General features: G+C 39.0%; 1 protein-coding gene across 3 annotated transcripts; it reads right to left on the bottom strand.

The window, feature by feature from the left end:
- Nucleotides 1-200: 200 nt before the first annotated feature.
- Nucleotides 201-19,316, bottom strand: PHF10 (PHD finger protein 10; the record flags this gene model as incomplete). 3 transcript variants are annotated; one of them, XM_080343066.1, is made up of 12 exons in its annotated part: nt 201-328; nt 1,751-1,939; nt 2,223-2,331; nt 7,025-7,180; nt 9,588-9,741; nt 11,297-11,406; nt 12,605-12,754; nt 12,870-13,003; nt 14,388-14,465; nt 15,294-15,424; nt 15,991-16,097; nt 18,696-18,841. In XM_080343066.1, 12 exons carry the CDS (start codon nt 18,762-18,764, stop codon nt 243-245), a joined length of 1,473 nt encoding a protein of 490 aa, XP_080199192.1. In that variant the 3' UTR covers nt 201-242. The 3 variants fall into 3 exon arrangements, with proteins under 3 accessions (XP_080199192.1, XP_080199191.1, XP_080199190.1); XM_080343065.1 differs by having other exon boundaries at nt 14,388-14,471; XM_080343064.1 differs by lacking the exon at nt 7,025-7,180 and having other exon boundaries at nt 14,388-14,471; nt 18,696-19,316.
- Between the last annotated feature and the right edge of the window lie 1,498 nt (nt 19,317-20,814).

Below are 20,814 nucleotides of genomic sequence, written 5' to 3' on the forward strand. Positions count from 1 at the left end.
ATTTCATTACTGAAAGCCTTCTCTTTTTAAGTGATAATTTGGCTTGTCTGTCTCTGTCTCGACATCTTACAGGACATGATTAGTTACTTGTATCACAAAAAAATCATATAGCCAAAATTAAAAGTTTATTTGGTAAAAAGAAAAGTGGTATTGTTCCTCTTAAGAGTGGTTGGTTAAATAGCACCAAAGTATCACTTCGATTTGTGCAGTTAAGTTTTGAACAGCAGATTTTTTGGGTTTTTTTAGCCCTCCTTGCTGTTCTTCCCCCTTCTTCCTCCTCTTCTGGGTACAGGAGGGTCTTTCTGACAACAATCACAAATCCAGCGACCTAAGAAAAGAAAGTTATCAATTATTGGGAAACTACCTTTGTTACTCATCCAGTTATGCACCTTTCACCATTCTAATATGTGCTTATCTATTTGCAGTACTTCCGTTAATGTAAACAACCAGTGCTTTTCTTTCAAATGAAAGCATATTTTCTAAAAGGTATAGAAAGGAGCATGTAAAATTCATCCTCCATTATAGACTCATTACATGTAACAGCTGCCTACACTGGTATTTATGGACCTCAAGAAGTGCCAGCACTGCTAAGGAGGTGGTTATTAGGAAAGAACTTGACAACTGATGAGTTTGCAAGTTGTATTTTCATGTGAATGACCACGGTTTGAGGTTATGGGCAGTTAGAGTAGAAGCAAACAGCAGTTGGGAAATGTTTGCTTTTCTGCCACAGGTACAGGGTCCCATTCCCCAAACCAGGGTCAGTTATTTCAGTGCAGTCAGGCAGCATGGATTAAACTGCTAGCAGGGGTTCATCACCAAGCTTGGGCTAAACTTATTTATCAAGGGAACAAATAAAGGGTTGAACGAACAACAGAAGCATTTAACTGTTTATATTACAACAGCTGGAATCATAAAGGCTGCTTTGGTAATTTTATAGTTTTGTAGGCTTATAATCCATTTTGTTTAGATTCTATCCTTAGGTCAGCGTGAAAGTTAAGTCAGCCACAGAACCACCCGTGCTTCCCAAAATGGGAATGGACAGTGCATTTGAAGTGCTGTAGTTACAGGCAATACTGTCACTTTAGAACTTGCAGCCACTGAATGCTTATTCATGAACTAACTCACCACAGGTTTAATATTACATGACAAACAACAGTACTACCAGTTTTTTTCTTGACACTGCCTTGAGTTGGCCAGCTGATAAGAGTGACCATGTAATTTAAAGGTACAGGCTGCCTGGCATCTATGTACTTCACTTCCAGCTTTGATGTTTAAGAAAAACTTAGGAAGGAAGGGATTTAAATAGGTGTTTACAAATATTGAGCATACTTTTAAATTTAGAAACTGAAATAACAGCACAAACACTTTATTAATGTGAAAGCTATATCCAGCAATATGCAGCAATACAGCCTCTTTACAGGTTTCTTTTAAGGGAACAGGTAATTATTCTCAGTATTCTGTGGATATGGGAAAAAAACCACCTAGTTCTAAGAGAGTCTGTTCAGATTCTGTTGTAAAAGCCAATTTTATTTCCTATACAGGAATTGCCAGGTTAAACTGTGCACAACCAAATATACAGAAATAAAGCTTATTAAAAAGATTGGGTCCTACAGTGTGAATGTTACTTACTCCTACCCTTCTCCCTTGTTTTAAACTGTACTTTCAAAAGCAATGCATATATTAATTCTTACAGAGAAAGCCCTGTACTCAGAGGATGTGGGAAGGGAACAATTAACTCTTACTGTATTACCTGAAGGGAGAGCATCAAGCCCCACACAGAAAGTGTGATAACCACGGTCACATACATCACAGAACATCATTTCTTCTTCGTGGTGAGGCTGTCCGCATATAATGCATGTTTTACACTCCATACATTGCCAAGGATAAGTCTTAATCATAGCAACAAGCTCCGGGGTCATATCAAGGCAAGAGGGGTGGCCTAGATTAAAACCAATATTATTACTTTTGTATCTGAAACAAAATGTAAAATTAGTTAGACTGTTTGCTTTTACAGATGCTGAAAGTTCAGCTCACCTCCTGGTGAGAACCCACAGTGCACGGCCTGTGCAAGTACATGTAACGTTAGATAGAGATGGAGTCATAACCAAGGAGAGAAAAGGCAACTGAACTGTTGGTAGACAACTGTAGTACACTACGTATTTCCACAAAAAGATCTGTCAAACTCCCTTCGGAATCCGCTTAGTGTATATGCAGTTACTTACCACTGTTGTCACACTGGGAGCAATGTATAAGAGCTTCAGGTTTTCCTTTCTTGTTGGACTCCTTACCCTTCAGACAAATTCCACATATAGCATTTGGAATGACCTTTGGCTGGAAGGGTAGAAGAGGGCTATAAATTCATTCCAGAAGAATTCACAGATCTAACAGGAAATGTCATATATCTCCTTAACTCTTAAAATTAATGAACTGTTATGATGTGTGACCCTTAAAACATATGACAATAATTGATGAGCAGCAGCATTGAAATACATCACAGATTACCTACATAAAATTTTGCGTTTGGCACATGTAGCAAGTTACATGTAAATCAAATTGAAGAAAAAGCATGTACTCACTTTTTCCTATGAATTCATCAGCTAAGATACCCCTCAATGTAAATTAAATGTGACATAGCATTAAAAAAATTCAGTATTTCTTTTTCAATATAGAATAATTCTTCATGAATCTCCATGTAGATTTCCATTCATGGAAGAAATTAAATACAACTTTCCATTTGCATTACATTTGTCCCCAGACATAGAGAATTAACTACAAAAGCAACAAACTTGGATTTTTGTCTGTTTTCTTTCAAAATACCCAGTTAGTTATGCTGTACACAGTTTTATCTGTTTTGCCCTTCTTTTTATATCCAGTCATAATTTCTGTAAGAAATACACACCCTGGCATTTAACTACAGTTTTACATTAATCATCTTTCTTAAGTGATCATCTGGAGTGTATTTGGGGCCATGAGATCGATTTAAAAGGTAAGAGAGAAATAGCAAGCTGTTACAATGAGTAACATTTATGTATGTTTTGTGTGTCCCAACCCAAGAGATAAACCAATGGAGTTGTATCCTGATGAGGACCAAGGAAGAAGTAAGGCATTACAGATTTCAGAAACATTTCGGTAGTTATATTTTTGAACTTTGACCTCTGCATCATGAAATCAGTGAGAAATGTGGTTTGAAATTACCACAGTACTCAAGTACTCACTGATGTTAAATCCACTAGTGCCAGAGTTTTTAAAAAAATGTTGCTGCAAAGATGCAGCTACCAGAGGGAGTTCAAGGCATACCCTGTTTTCTAAGGAACTGAATGGCTCATCCCAGTCAACTACCAACCACATGTGGGGAGAAGAATGAAATTTCATTGTAAAATAATTTTTTAAAAACTGAAAGCTATATATGAAAAAAAAAAAATACTGAAAACTTTTGCAATACAATGTATCTTTAAGTGTGTTTATTTCCCCATCCATTTCTTGGTAGCACCTAGCAAGGTAATTAATATCTTGACTCATGTTTTCTGAAGTTTTCAATCTGCTTTTTAAGTTAAAACATGGCTACAGTCTGCTTCAAACTGTCTGGTTTAAAGAGTTTTATTTAAGAAAACAAAACACCATACCAGATGTTTATAGGTAACTTCCTTCAAAAGATGACAGAGGCATTCATACTTTTTTTTTTGCTTATTTATTTTAAAAAAGCAGAGTCAACCTGTTTTATACATAAATATAATAAAACAATAAAAGAAGTCTAACATTCACAAACGTCTCTACAAAATAATAAATATAATGGAAGCAAAACCACACATAAACTCTTTTACTGTTAACTATTCTACGTGTCCTACATGTATACATATATACCCTGCTCCTCCCAACAAAAGTGGCACATGCTTAAACCTTGTCAGTGTGGCAGCATTTACCCTTCCGTTGTTTAGGCTACATTCTAATTTTTTTTTTAATTGTGTTTTTATCTATTTCTAAGTAAACCAAACCTTTCTAGAATAGCAAGTGCACTTTTCTAATCAGAATTCTAGTTTGTTAAAGATGTGTATTTTACTGCCTCTCATGTACAGCAGCATACTCCCTTGTGCTCCAGCAAAACTAAAGTGAGCTACTTTTCAATCACTGTACCTGCGTTAGGGTATGTGCAGTTAACACACAATTCTAAAGTTAGACACTGATATAGATGCATTTATTAACAATGCTTCCATATATTCTTACTTCACTCAATTGTGTTCATTAGAAATCGTGCATGTTGGGGGGTGAGAATCACAGCCTATTAGTAATAAAGTTCCAACAGTATGGAAGTATTTTTACAAAAATGAAAATTAAAAAAAAAAGCAAGACTATTCACATTTCAAAACAGTTCAAGTTCTACCACCATAAATAGCTTTTAGAAATGTTATGAAAAATGTCTATCAAATCCAAATGGGATGTCATAATACCCCATCTGATTAGAGTAAATTTTGCTTTCTACATCCTCATCTTACTGGGATAAGGAAGGGAGGGTAAATTAACGGAGGGTCAAAATGATGACTGCCTGCTCTGTAAGTTTTCACTTTCATGCTGCTGTGGTGCAGGTCTCAAAGTAAGCATTCCAACTACACCATTTTTATAAGGTCCTATTCTGAATGCAAAGCGTTCCATTTTCATATACAGTGACCTGAAAAAGAAGTGTTGCAAAATATAGTTTCTCAATACATTTCAGTTTTATGTGCAAAAAATATCCTGTACTTTTTACAGTACCCTGTGTGTGCAATTGTAATAGCCAGTCCTGCAACAAAGACTCACTACTTGTAACATGACAAAATGTAAACCACATGCTAATCGTTCTTTGTTAAAGAACCGACAATAAAAATGGCTCCATATAAAATACATTATTTCTTTTACTCAAAAATAAGTCAGTGGAAATGCGTGAATCCTGTAATATTCATAATGTGTCTATAACTATATATTTGCACATTGATGCCATAGCAATTATCCTTCAATTTCAACTACATATAACCAAAAGATTACTATCCTACAAAAATAGTCAAATATTAGAGAACAATACAGATCAAAAGTATTACAAAGATTGAGAATTCACAGGGACAACATTTAAAATCAGTTAAGCCTTCAGCCCGAAGTGCCTTAATATTTAGGCACATATGGTATATCATTATCTGGTGGTTTTATATAATAACACACAACAATCTTTCTGTCCTATCAGTTAAAAGAGCTCATGTAATTGGGTTTACTGAAAGTGTTTAAATGTTCCCACAAACATGAAAGCAAATCTTCTCACCCTCCCAACACAACATCACCACCTTTTACTTATCAACAGCCTGATGGCTGATACAAGCAGGGTAGGCTGACATTGCAAAGATGTGGCACTGTAAGTTTACAGTAAAACATTTGTTACTAACACGATTCTGAACCAAGAAGTAATTGCTACGGGGATCCATTTTCAAAATGCAATGCTGTACACTGCCATTATTCTTCTACAATTAGAAGTTCAGAACTTTGCAAAAAAGTTCTGCTCCACCAGTCCTCTCTCTATGCATTTGTAAGGCCATTAAATAGATTGAACTAACCAAACACTCAGGCATCTCACAGCTAAGTTAAACTTCGTAAACCAGTGGCACACAATCTCTAATGTCAAGCTAAACAAAACTAAAGAAATGTCAAGCTCCATTTTTGGATTTCATGTTCATGAGAATATCAGCATGCATTCTGTGTCTACAATAATTTGTAAAGTTACATATAAAAAAATATACATATGGTACCACAGTCTAAATCTCCATATTTTGCATATTTCTTAATAAATTCCTGAAAAGAGAAAACGCAACTAGAGCTCACTATCTGTTACGAACTTGTACAGATACTGTATGTGGAGAAAATTTATCAAAGCTGTCTAATTCTTGCTGGAAATTAGCTTCTTAAAGTTAGTGTTTATTTACTGTTAACTTGGTAAACATAAACAGTAAATATTTATGAATATAAAATACAAGTCATCAACACCTCACTTTTGCTGAGACAGTTTCTCAGTATGCACGATCTTGTCACTGACAAAGATTTTCCTTTTTCCGTGTCTCTTAACAAGCATTCCTGATTGCTAAATACTAAAGCCTATCTTAATGTAGTGTTTTCCCTCTTTATGGTTCTATTCAATGGAAAATTCCTTTCAGCAGAACAGGACTAGGCAATAATGTGCTTTGAAAGTGTTATATACAGATCCTCTCTTAGCATGCAGAATAATTACAAAAAATGCATGTCAATTCCCATTTCTTCGGAGAAGTATTTTTATCTTACTATTATTTTTTATCTTAAATTCTGAAATTATTATGCAGTAACACTGATGATTTGGGTTTTAGGTTTGGCAATCACTGCTTGACAGCTGAAATGCCTTAATAACCTCATCGAGTTTTTAGCTTGGATAAAAGCATATCGCCCACAAATGTTTCTACGTAGTATGAACTACATAAAAAGCTATTCTCCATAAATTGTTGAAATGGTTACATAGTGTTGCCTATACAACTGTAGTAAGCTGCTTGCCTTCCATCCTGTGCATTGTTACATCTCAGGATGAAAGGCTGTATTTAAGATGAATATCATAACAATATGTTCAGCCACACAGCTGCACTTTACAGTACTGATCTCTGGATATGCTGCCATACTGAGCAGTAGAAAAAAATAACGGATACTGAATGCCAGCTTTGAACTGGTAAGTCATTCTCACTGCTACGTTAAGGCAGACAGAAAGCTGCAGAGTTCCAATGATAAACCCACGATGGACTTTTTTGGTGTTACTGACTGGGAATCTGGAAGTTAACAGAAACAGAGGCCACTGTATTGCTAGAGTAAAGGAAAGCCCCATGTGAAATAAAAGCAAAAAGGAAGTAAGGAAGCAAACAGATGGAGCGCACAACAGGAGAGCAGCTAGTGAAGTACAGCAAGCAGAAGTTCCATATTATTGAATAAAACCAAATATTTCAGGGAGAGGCTCATCAAGAAAGAAGTTCAGTCAGGGGCTCTTTTCTTCTGCCTTGTACCCAGGAACTGATTTGGATAATACAGAACGTTTGGAACCATCTTTTCTTGGAGTAGCACTTTTGTCTCTTGTTTTTTGTCTTCCCTGAAAAGAATCCTCCTGGTTGTCTGTGGCGCAATCACCTTCAGATACATTGCCAGACGAATTGTCCTATAATAAAAATACCATAGCTATATTTTTTATTTTTTTGGGTAGACAGACAAGTCTTTCCTATGCCTTAGAGCCAACTGAGAAGGATATGTTTTTCCTTCTGCAAAAGCATGGAGTACAACACAATGTAGATTATGAGCAAAGATGTTCTAGATTATTTTTTCTCATGCTAAGACACTGGCATTAGCAAAAGTACTCATGTCTTGCAATTGGTTTTGACACCAGAATGGGGAGCATAACAGTGTAATTCTTTGAACCATTTTCCTTCAAAAGTCAGCAAGAAATCCACTATATGCAAGATGTTTACAAAATAAAGGGCAAGCAAAAAGTTTAAAGTGCCCTTGCCATGCTTTTAAAGTGTATTACAAGATAGCACTGCCTTGAATTAAACATGTGAAGGGTTTTTTTTTTCTGCCACCCTCATCTGTTACTTTCACCAGGAACAAGCTAAATATTTGATTTAGATTGCAGCACAAGAATGCCAAAGGCAAAACACGCTTTGGTATTTAATACAGTACTAAACAACATAATTTATGCTGCAGTTATATCCCCCATTTTGAGGAATGGGGAGACTGGAAAGCAGGGAAGAGGTTCAAAGAGGGTGAGATTGATATAAGCATAATTAAGAGCAGCAGCACAAGATTTTTCCCAGGAAAGTGTTAATTAGGGCCTTCAAAAAGCTCCAGAATAAAGCAGTATGATTAAACATATTTATTACAACAAAAACAAAAAGGCCAAATAACAACAGTGCCCTACAGTAAAAGGCACTCTGTACAAACATAGTAGTAATCAGACTATGCCCCAGGGCCTAAAATCAAAACAGACAAAACAGACACAGGCAAAGGAGGAATGTAACACAAAAGTAATACAAACCATGACAAAAAGAAATTGTATATTTCACTGTTTTATTAGGGCCATGGTTATTTAGGAAAGGTTCATTAAAACACTGGGAACAGGAAAATTGCTACCTGACTCCAGCAATGGGGAGGTCATAAAGGAAAAAGCATAAAACATATTGTAGGACTCACCAGGGAGATCTGACTAATGGTACGTAGCTCAAAACTGCAGGAAAAAAGGCCTGACAACTGCCCACTTTTGTGTTCAACAGGTATTTTTCCTGAACACTATGCTCCAACGACTAGCAAAGAACCTCTACTCCCATAGTCAAACCCACTTCACAGGCGCCTCATTTTTTATTTTCCCTACACTTTTCCAACACAAGGACAACATTTTCCATTTTGCATTCTGCCACCAAAATGACTTCTAAACTTCTGTGGAAAATGAAAGGATAGTCTGCTTGGTCCAGTTATTTTACCATTAATGGGAATTGAAGTCAGTGAAAAGTGAACTGAGAAGAAATGGTTAAAGATCAACTGTAAAAAAATGGACTATGATTACACCGAAGTCTTAGGTTCATATTTAGTATGCTAAGTTTATATGTTGGCTTTCCTCCCCCCACCCCTCAAAAACTGCAAGCAGAAAGGGTGTACAAACAGCTATCTCTTCTTTGTCAGAGTACAACAGCTGACACCTTCCTTTATTCTTCAGTCATGAGTATCTTATGACTATCCAAACAAAATAAATGTTTATCTGGCAAAATTTAGCATTATATATACCCACATTCTAACATGTTTGTCAAGTGAACTAGAAACTGTTAAATGCACCTGTGATTTTACATTCCATTTCTCTTAAACTTCTGGAAAGTGGTTGTCACCAACATACTAACTACACCAGTATGCCACTGGTTCACTTTTACTTGGACAGCTCATCTGAAGCTCAAATGCTCTTGAGCTACTACTATGAAGGTAGGTATGTGAAAGTTTCCCTTAACTTCCAGTAACAGGTAATTTTCCATTTGCATAAATGGACTGTAAACATCTTTTTAAAGATGTATTGTAAAGCAAAAAATCAGTGCTTTTTACTTTAAATTGTAATTAAGTAACTATTTCTGTATTGAGTACTTTGTGCTTCATCACAAGAAGAAAAAGTTATCAGACTATCAACGTCTTTGCTTCAGCGATACGATTCTGCAGGACTTAAATAGCAAAATATGCTGCAATCCGAACTACAATGTTCATTCCCCTCAGAAATGCTAGCAGCTTCACCCTGGGGAAAGGGGCATAACTAAGAGCTGCAAGGTAACAAAGATTCTTGAAATTTCTTTAAAACGAAGGAAGGTAGGGCCTGAGGTTTCAAGTATTGGTTTAATTTACTTTAAAATGGAGCAAAATGGAAAGCCAGAGAGCAATGTTATAAAATAAATAGAAGTACTAAAAAAGGGAATCTTTTTAGTCTATGATTCTCCTTCATTTTGCAAATGCTAAAGATTCTACAAAGAAATTATTGAAACTAACAAAAGTGAAGGCAAAGGATTTTTTTGTTGAAGTATATTTTTAATTTGTCTCACCGAATTGCCTTTGGTTTTCCGTTTTTCATCACCTCGCCCTTCCTCTGCATCATCTGAATCTCCATCACTGTCTAACGCAGGTAGCTCTGGATCCAAAGGAGGTTCATAAAGAGCTGTGTTTAACGGCAGGTAACGAAGTTCATCTGGAGAGTATCTTAAGATTTAAAAAAAAAAAAAAAATTAATCCATGTGTACTTCATGCATAAATATTAAGTAACACAGCATATACGGACTTCAATGACAAGGAGTAAGAAAAGCTGCTTTTTTCCAGGAAGCTGCATAAGAACATGAAGCTCTGAAAACACAGGAAACATACTAATTTATCCTCACAAATGTAATACCATCTAGGACTTGTCATCTTTGTATAGCTGATATTTGTGGAACACAGGAAGAGTATATTTGCAATGTTCCAAACTTACATCATCATAAAAGGCCACTTGAACCTCTAAAAGTTTTTAAGCAATCCAGGTTACTATGTCCAGCAGACTATACTTTGTTTATAAACGTACAGTACCCACCTAGCATGTGTACAACAATTCTAATCCAGGGCACACAAAAAGCAAGGGTACAAAGCAAAGCAAGTAAAGATTATAGCTGTATGTCTGAGTTACTTGGTCACTGAAGAACGAAAAATGCAAATAAAAACGTAATTTCAGAAGAATGTGAAGATCTAATCACATTGCTTATAGCTAGATACAGTTTAACATGTGTAATCCACCTTTTTTTACCTGAGATACTAAGAAAAAAGTGAAAGTCCTCTACTATCAAGGACAAGAATTGTAAGAGGTAGGATATTATTTTGATGCCTGTTTTGAAAGGTTATGTCCTCCATTAAGAAGGACAAGCAGCTTCCCTTGCAGCCAAGCGCAAAACAAAGATATCTAGCATTTCAATTTATTTAGAAGATATCTAATAATGCAATTAATTTAATAAAATTCAAGTCCTTCAAGAATGCCCTGTAACATGCAAATTTGGGATGGGCTGTACACACACATACTGGAATGAGCAAGGCATATGCAGATGAAGAGCTTCTTTAAAGAAAACCGCATTTATAGGATGAGCATATCCCTGTTGTACAGTTGGTAAGACTTAGGCAAAAATTTTCAAATCAGTATGTGTTTGTCAAATGGGAACATGCCACCAGTAGAGTCTTAAATTTGTGTAGACAGTCAAGTACACATTTGTCATAAAATACAAAGATCCAACTACTAATACCTTTCTCTCTGACTCACAAATGCAACATTAAATTTGGCCCACAAGACCAGTTGTGGGTTTTTTTTAAGTTAAAAACTTTCTAAAAATTTTTAAAAGGACAGTAAGACTGTCACATAGAAAACATCTGATGACAAGCCAGCATTACAACATTCTGATACAGCAACATTAATCTCAGCACACACACAGAGGCGAATGATAAGTAAAGACATGCAAAGGGAAGGAGTGAAATCAGTGTCTCCTTCTACCAGAGCAAGTATCTGAGCAGGCCACATCTCAGGCATCGCAATACATCAGCAGAGACAATAACTCTCGCAGCCAGTAACGTTTTGTTGACAAAAGCTGTCACACTATGCATCTATTAGACTAGCAAGTGTCTCAAGCAAAAAATTAATTCAAAACCTTATAGTCAGTACACTGAAATATTTTCCATCTGCTAGATGTAGAGAAAACAGATCAGTGCAACAGAATCTGCAGTTAGGATGCTCATAAAATACCTTTTGTAGTACTCCTGGAACTGCCCGGGTATGAGAGCCACTGGATAAGGACTAACCTTTGTTCTTTCTGTAGGCAAGATTTTGTATTTTCCTTGAGGCACCTGGATAATCTGTATTGTTTAATGCAAAACAATGAAGTTTTCATTTCAAATACAAAATTTTGAATCTTCCTTACCCTCTAACCTGCCCCTCCCCCTCCCCAATTTATTTTAATTAGCCAGACTCTCCCTTTTATTGAGTTGTAACAGCTACCCAAGTTCTCCTGTGGGGAATCCAATTTGCTAAAATGGTAAGAAATACCACCCACAACATAGTGTTACAGATTAAGTACGGATCGGTAGGTGTCTGGTGAGCAAAACAAATATTACTTCCAACAGTGTATTATGCAAAATCATTTAAAAAATCACATCTAAACCAGTAAACATTTACTTCTGTGACTAGCATCTTTAGCATGAATTATCATTGCTATGCCATATTGGTAGCAGGTAGCAAGAATATGCCCATCTAATCCTGAAACCACAGTGTAGTCTCAAAAAATCCCATTAAAATGCACATACATGGAAAGGAGAAGCTTACACAGAAGTCTTCTTTCCCTTAGAGAAATAAAAGAAAAAAAACAACAAAACCCCAACCCTATCCATTATCTTGTCTCTAACATGGGGCAATATCAGAAAAATGTTAACTTTCCTTAATAGATTGTCACATAGTAATTTGCATAGAGAAAATTTTTGCTCTGCTGTCTCCACACAACCAGAACAGTCCTGCTCCAAAATGCCAGCTAATATTTTTTTTAGGTCAGACAGAGAAGCATGAAATATATCTAATACAAAACCAGTGTTATAACTAACAAAAACATGGGTATAAAATTGACAGGCAGCACTCTTTTAGAGGACAGCCTACTTTTTAACTTCAGGTATTGTTCAGACAAAATTTTGGAAGTATTCCAAAAAAGACTTAGCCATTTATATCATTAGACACAATAGCAACAGAACCTTTTTAGTAAGCTAAACATCCCTCTTAATTTTAATCGTCAGGCTAAAGGCAAGACCACAAAGTAACACTGAAATTTCTAAAGCTTCCTGGGACAAGTATTTTCAAGTTAAAAGTGTTTACATTAAATATACTTGAGATTATTATTTTAGCAGTATTACCCATTTAACAGCAAAATGCTTTAAGACCCTACATGACTGAAACAAAAGAAATCAAAAGCCTAGATACTAAAATAGTTAAAATGGTACCATGGTCAACTTTACTAAAACAAGCAAGTAGCTACCGATTGACATTGATAAGAAATGGAAATGTGCCTACATGTGTTTGTAAATCAAAGTAGGCTCTTCTTTCTTCCATCCGCTCTCGGTTTAAATTACTGTTGAATTCTGCAGCTTTCTTGGCAGCTTTTTTAATATATTCTGGAACTTTACTGGCTTCTACTTTCTGTGTGTTCTGCTGCTGCATTTGCTAGAATAAAAATGATTTTATTAGTTCACATAGATTTCACTATCAGTTTGAGAGCAGGCTTTTCTTATACTCCATGTTAGAGATCTGGTTCACTTAACATATGCTAGTGACTTACAGAGTACTCTTTATAATGATCTGTTATTCGCTGACGTTCTTTCTCTTGCAGTATAACAGAATACTCAGCATGTTTGGCAGGGTATTCTTTAATCATAAGATCAATTACTTCATCACTACGCAAAGCTGTTAGACCTAAAATAGATAAAAGTAATAATGATGTTACCTGGCAAAACTAACTGTAGGTTGTTTTTATCCCACAACTCCCGATTTTCGGCAGCTAAAGACAATAACCTGCTGTGCACAATGCTCTTCTCTCTCAAGGAGTGAAACTTGTGCCATTTAGCTTTCAAGGCTGACCAGGAATTGGCCTCTACCCAAGGAGGTAACGCTCGTTTCTTTTCTTGTTACACCTACAGGCCCCTTCACAATGATGCAGCCACCTACTAAACTTCCCTATGAGACAGAACCTCTGTTCTAAGTGGGACCTGGTCACCTGTTAGTTTCAGTTTCCAATATTGGTGAAGTGCTAGTTTCATTAACTTGCAGAACCATAACTGAAATTACGATGTTTACACAACCTCTTCTATACAAATCAATGAAGAATCACTATGAGGGCAATTCAGAGCAGCAAACCACACAGACTCCTGACTCCTAATTAAAGCATTTGAAGTTCAGAAGCTGGAATGCCTCAGTTTGCAGCTACAAAGCAGAACTCCTCCTTTAAAGGTTCCAACACAACTAATCTCCAACCACTGACAACAGAATGGAGGTTGACTTATGTTACTACCACTGATTAGAAATACAACCTTAAAAAATTAGGATAGCTAACTCAGCACATATCTTGACTGGATAAATAAGGCAGAATATAGCATTTTGCTTCTATTGATAAAAAGAAGACACTGTTCTCTCTCGCATATTTAAGTAGAAAAACAAACAAGCAAACAAAAAATTAAAGAGAGCTGGAAGGTGGGAAATAAAGGTGGTATACCAAACACTGCCAGTATACAAAATGAAACTACGTTTTTACAGCCCCAAGATATACAGGAAAACATGCAAGACGCACCATTTAATCTCTAATATGCTTCAAGTCACATGTATTAGCACAGGAAGAGAAAAACACTTCAAGCTCTCTCAACATAAGTCGCAATGACATAATTCCATTTCAAGTACACTGAAGTGCTTTAACACACACCTTTCTAACTTCCAAAACATAAGCTGAACCATGATACACTACCGTTTGCTGAAGTCCAACTTACTCAATAGAACAAGACTGACGTACTTTCTAATTTGAAAAATTATGGTGTTCTCCTTTCTAGGGGGAGAAAAGGGTTCTAAAAGTTAATTTACAACATAGAATGGATTTTGCTAAGTAATTAGAATAGATTCTTTTTTTTTTTTTAATAATAAATCTTGAATACTGATACCTCATGGCAAATTTACACAAATATTAAACCAGTTTTCATTTTGGAATTTACCTTTTAAGTTGAGTGATACAATTATTCTCTATCAAACTGAATCATATTTTCAGTCATATTTCTAATATTGTAACAAAGACTTCAACAATTTGTTTTCTTACCTAGTGTGCACTGTGTCTCTGTGATAACATTTAGTTCTCTGAGGTAGAGTTTCTCCTTATGAGACAGATCTCGTCTTTCTAAATCTCCAAAGAAAACAAAAAACAGCAATAAAAATGTGTGTCGTTACTCAAACTCCCCTGTAAACAGTGCCAAAGTATTCTGACAACTTTATTTCCAGGCAGCGAGAGTCTGTATTATACTACTATTCCTACAAACAAAACAATTTTAAACATTAATTTTAAATTTACTATACACTGTAGGGACACGGTCAACTTTCCTGAGTACCCTGCCTGTAGTTATGATTTACAGAAATACTGAAGAAACCTGACATACGAGCATGGATGCAGAAAACACTATCAAGCACTGAAGGTATATTCCTTTTTTTTTTTTCTTTTAAAATGCCTTTAAAAAATAAATTCTGTGACAGAAGAATCAGACTTGACAATTCTGAATAATGAAAGCTCAAATCCTAGAACATCCCCAATTAATTTTTTAAAATTCTTCCACAGCGTAGAAACGTTGCCACAGCTCAGGAAAAAGAACATAGACATATCGCTATATAGTAGGAAATCACGAACAAAATACTTCAAAATAAAATTGAGGTCAGTTTTCCAATGTTACTTGCTGATCTAACCCCCATATCAGACTTGTTCACAGATTTTCAGTGGCAATACCAAAAAGTCTTAAACTACTTCGAAAACTATAAGATACATTTTCCATATGCCAATAACAAAAACAGAGAGTACAACATACATAATTCAGATCTGCTTTTGCCATGGTCTCTTTTTTTTAATCAGTTGGCTCACGCTATAGTCAAAGAGATACAGATTGCATCCAAACTGTATAAAGACCAAGATTTTTAGAAAAACAAAACAAAACAACAAACAACTTTTAGAAATAAATACCTGGATATTTTCTTTTAAATGATGTCACACCCAAATATTCACTGACTTGCTCCTGAAGCATATAGTACTCTCCTGTTTCATCGGGTGGCCACTTGTATTCTATCAAGTTTTCAGCAGGAAAATAGCTGTATCTAAGACCAATGTTAGAACAAATCAAAGAACCTTTAAAAGGGGTACTTAAGTTTTGAGAAATTCAATAATTTAATTGATTAATTAAATTATTTAGATCAATGAGTATCTACGAAGTTGGACCAGTACTTTAGAATGCATCCTGTTAACCAATTTCAAAATCACTTTGTTACACCCCACTTCACATATATTTCTCCAAAGCACCATTCATCAATATGCTGAGGGACAAAACATGAAGAAAGGGATACCCATGATACCAGACAGGACACGAGGAAAAGAAGGTACTACAGTGTTAAAATTCATTCAAAAAATCTGTAATGTTATAAAACCACATAAGCTGTGCTTCTGATTGTAAATTAGATGCAGCACATTTTGTGTCGTTATAAAAGAAAACGTCTTAAAATATGCTGCGAAAAAAAGACAGCTAGCTACTCATAGGTCATAGCCTCAATTTAGAAAGATATATGAAGAATATACAACCAAAGAAAGCAAAGCTAATATTGAAGCATATTGAACAATACAATTAGACTAGCAATAAAAAAGTGGAAACTGTAAAAATTGGTATTACCCGAGGTCCTGACTAGAAGTTTCACAGCTCCGAGAACTGTCCCCTGAGCCCATACGTCGTCTTTTGGATGGCTGGCTGCCATCATTGGAATTTTCTTCTGTGTCATCCTGAAACAGAAACACAGAGAAATATTTAAAAAATTAAGAGTATTCAGCAGATAACATAAAGCATCAAAAAATATTGCAAGGCAATCCACAGTTTAAGAATACTTGAACTACTGAGCTATTTAATAACACTCTTTACAAACAACTCATAGAACAGTTTCCACAGCAAACTATTATTTGCTGTAAACTAGCTGCATGACACATAGTGGCACAGATGGAGAATTTAGTTGTTTCTTACCTGTTGCATAGGCGAAGCACTGAAAAGACAGAGCTGTGGCTCTGACCACCCATTTTATCGTTCTTGATGTAAACTACCTACAGCATCAGCATGGCCAGACAGCTGTAAGGACCCAGCAAACTTCCCTCACCAGTGGCAGTCAGAGGCAAGAGTAATTCACTTACTCAGGCTATCTCTCAAAAGCAACAGCAACGGCAGAGCAAAAAACACCAAGCCCTTGCTAAAAGCTGACGCTTATAAAATCAAGGGAAATACTACCTACTACCAAATGCAACACAGGAGTTTCCAGACATACAGTTAAAATAAAAGGAATGGTATACGGCTTACAAAATATATGATTATGGCAAGTGGCAGAGACTTTTGTGGAAGGGAAAAAAAAAAAAAAAAAAAAGAGAGAAAACTGAAGTTGTATAGCAACAGATACAGAGACAAATTTCATTTTCAGAACAAAGCTATTACAAGGAAACATTAAGAAGTTAACTTACAGGTGTCACTATTCAGATTTCATGAGATCTAAATAAAGGGAATGAAGGGTGAAGAAAAAATTTTAAAAATAGAGTTCTGTAAAATCTAGGAGACCAATAATTCCATTTGCCTTCTTGTCCTTTTCACTGCTTTGTTGTCTAATAACGCTATATAAGTCCTACCTAGTACTCAGTATCAACAACTCTCAAAGTGTTCAGTGATCAGCCTTGCATGATTACAACTGAGGAACAGAAGGCAGATGTGTTCAAGTGAATTACCTATTGTGAACATCAGTAGAGGCAAGAACAAGATAGTTCTTTAAGTAACCAAATTCCTAAAGTGGAGTAGTATGGAAGAATCATGTTTCATAACTTTTGTGAAAAGTTTAAGAATTAAACCTGTCAGAAATAAACGGATCAAGCCCACAACTATACTCATGTAGTAGATAACAATAAGAACAACTATTAAGGTAATGTGGCCTTAGCTAATATAACCTTAGCTAATGTTTTTCATTCTAGTACGCTTTATGTATCACATGACCGCGTATATCCTTTAAAATATTCCAGCAAATGAGAATACATTACTTTTGTTATGCATCATTTCACAGTACTATAAACAAGACAAGTCATAGAGAAAAAACATTAGTCTCCTGTATTTTTTGTTTATTTCATGTTTTTCACAATTCTTTACATTTTTTCTTTCTTGTGCAGTAGTACCTTTCATACCATGGAACAAAAACTTAAAAGTAAAACTTAATGAAACCATGCTTTCTTAATGCAGCTATACTTAAAGACACAGGTAAGTAGCTAGTCTCCACTAGTATTACTAATAATACTATTTCCTAGTATTTCTGAGAAAACCACGTATAAACTTTATTAGACAAACCAAGTAGCAGTCCCAAATCGAACCAATATTGCACTATTTTGTGACAGCTGTGTCATAGCTATGTCTGTGTAGTTCATTCCTACTTCCCACATAGAACAATAATGCACTCCAAACCTGTTTAACTATTAGACAAAAACATGAACGGGGCCAAGTCCATGCTTTGCTACACCACAGCTACAACGAGACTTCAAAACATTTTTAAAAGATAGATCTCAATCTGACAGTTAAGAGGAAGTGCCTTGCATCAGTTTCTCCTTTTGCTTTGAAATTTTCTTTTATTCAATTCGATATCATTAAAAATATGAGCACCCATACCACAGGAGAGATAAATGTCCCCTATTTCCATGTCTGCTTTCCTATTTGCTGAAAACTTCAGCAAATTCAGTGACAGGCTCACAGACTAAAATACTCCAGGAAAAGGTTATATTACGAATTCCTGGTACGTCTATCAGCTAGAAGATCGATGTATCAATCCTCTATTATGCAATCGGAAAGCCTGAATTACCAAGATGTCTTCAAAAAGTAACTGCCGATCTGCAGCCGAGCGTGGCTGCAGAAACAAGAGCCAAGTACTTGGTGCTACAAGCCCAAGGAGTTCCCGGGAAGAGTGGGCACTATTTAGCAGGCCTACGCAGAACAGCCTGCGACTATACCCAAACTTTGCCGGGTGCGACGCTGAGGCGCTGCCAGCGGTGCCGAACGAGCCCCCACGCCGCAGCCGGGAAGTCGCGTAAGGACTTTTCGGGAGGAGGACAGCCCGGGCACCCCGAGGAGCCTCCTTCCCCCGGCCCCGGACACGCACTCGAACTTCGGCCCGGGGCGGCGGAGGGCGCCAAAGCTCAACAAGAGGCCGCCCGGATCCCCTGGGAGGTGTGAAGGGAGCCCTGGGGAAAGGGGGGTCACGGTGCCCACGCCGGGGAGCCGGGCGAGGCCTCCCGCCGCTGCGGCTGTTGCGTCGCAGCCCCGGGCCGCCGCGCTGGGCCCGCAGTTCCGCGGCCGCCGCCCGCTCTCACCTTCAAGGACTGGGCGCCGGGCGTGGCCGGGTCGCTGTCGCAGAGGCGCGGGGACAGGACGGCCGCCATGACCGCCGCGGGGGCCGCCGCCGGCTGGGCCAGGAGAAGCGCCGCCGCCGCGCGACCCGGCCTCGCGCCGCGCCCGGCTCCGCCCCCCCTTCCCCTGCGGGGGGTGGCAACGGCCCCTACCGGCCAGCTCGCGCACGAGCGCGGCGGCTCGCGCAGCTCCTGCTCCGCCCCCCTCCGGGCAGCCCGCGGCGACCCCGGCCCGCGTCTCCGGACGGGCACCCGGCCCGCCCCGCCGCTGCCAACTACGCCGCCGCGGGGGCCCAACGCCGGGGCCCCGCTGCCGCCGCCGCCGCCGCGCCCTCCTCCTCCTCCTCCTCCTGCCGCCGCTCGGGCGGCCGCGCGGCCCGTCCGCGAGCGCGGAGCCGAGCCGCCGCGGTAGCGCTTGGGCAGCAGCGCGGGGCGGAGGGGCAGCATCCCCCCGCGGAGGTTAGCGTCGAACGCCGCCGCCGCTGACCAGCGCGGGAGCTGGCACCCAGCAGGGCTGAGCTGCTCCGCCGCCAGGCTCCCGTCTCCGGGAACGTCAGCCGGGGACGAGCTACGTTTGTGAACCATCAGCCCCCGCAGGAGGGGTGTACGGGGGGCGGGGGGCGCACTCGGAGGAGCCGGCACGAGCGCGCTCGCCCCTGCGAGGGGGGCGCTTGAAGCCAGCCCCGCCGCTGCGCGGAAGCGCCGAGCCAGCTGCGCGCAGAAGGCGCCGCGCACCACGTCCCGCTCCCGCCGCTAAGGCCGGGCTGAGGCGGAGCATGGTCCTCCCCGGCACGAGAGACCCTCGTCCCGCCGGCGCCGGAGCGGCGCGCGCGCCCGCTCGCACGCGCGCAGCCGGGCTCCATGGCCGCGCACGGCCGCCGCTCCGGCGAACAAAGCGCTGAGCCGCTCCCCGGCGGGAGTCCCGGCCGCCGCCCCCAGGGGCCCGCCTCGCTGCGGGGCTGCGCCCACACACCCCTCGGACCTCAGACTGCTCCCCGGCCCTCGCGCTCTGCCCGTACTCGGCTCCAAAGGCGCTCAGAGCCTAGCAGGCCAAGGGGCGTGCAGAAGCACCACCGCCTTGTCCGTGTCGGCACGCGTTTGCTATCAGCTATTAACAGTACAACTGACGTGGAAAAGGAATCGGCACTCGGCTTCCACACACGGCAGTTTCAAAAGCACTTCACATATCTGCTGGGGTCTTGTTTTTCAAAATATAACAGTTTCTATCCTTGCCAATTCTATGGACCAGCCATCAATAGCCTCATTACCGACCATTTTGTCCTCCTGCCTTTGCTGTCAGCAGCCACTCAAATAAAATTATCAATTCAGCCAGTTCAGCACCTAAACACCAGCTTGAACACAGTTGATATTTAATGCGAATTTAAGGCCCAGGGAAGCTAAAGACTAAACTCACACTTCATTTGAGGCAAACGATTGGAAATCCACACAAACGTCGAAGCATATAAGAGATGGCTTCCCTCCCAGCCAGGTTCCTACGTAGACTGGCATCTTATCAAAGATACAACTAGGAAAAACAAAACAAAAAGACCCACGGCCTTTTCTTTCAAAGAATATGGATACCTGAAATTTATTGTAAACATTAACAACTCTAGGCATGCAACAGACAAGCAACATTAAAAATTTTGCAGTTTGTTCTTAACACCAGCTGCTTCAACTTCCACAGCAGAGCGTTACAACAGATGACACCCATATGTACTCAACCATACAGATTTCAAAAGTGGTGTGGGTTGTTGTTTTTTTTTTTTTTTAGGCAGGAAAAAAATTAGCAAAATTATCTCAACTATATGTCAATTTCAATGTACCAACAGCATTAGAACAAAAATTAGTACTGAAGTGTTCAGAAAATTTTCAAATATACCAGGTACTGTGACACACAAAACCAGCTGTGGCTTTTAGAATATTACTCGTAATAACAAGCCATGACCAGAGCCAGTGCAATAAATGTTTCAGTCTCACACTTAGCTGAAACCCAATTGTCTTTTTGAGCATCCCAGACCCATCTGCTGGCAACCTAAAGGAAAGAAAAGAAAAAGCTATTTGTGAATCTATATAGAGCACCATT

This window comes from Nesoenas mayeri (genome assembly GCF_963082525.1).
Source record: "Nesoenas mayeri genome assembly, chromosome: 3".
Lineage (NCBI taxonomy): Eukaryota > Metazoa > Chordata > Aves > Columbiformes > Columbidae > Nesoenas > Nesoenas mayeri.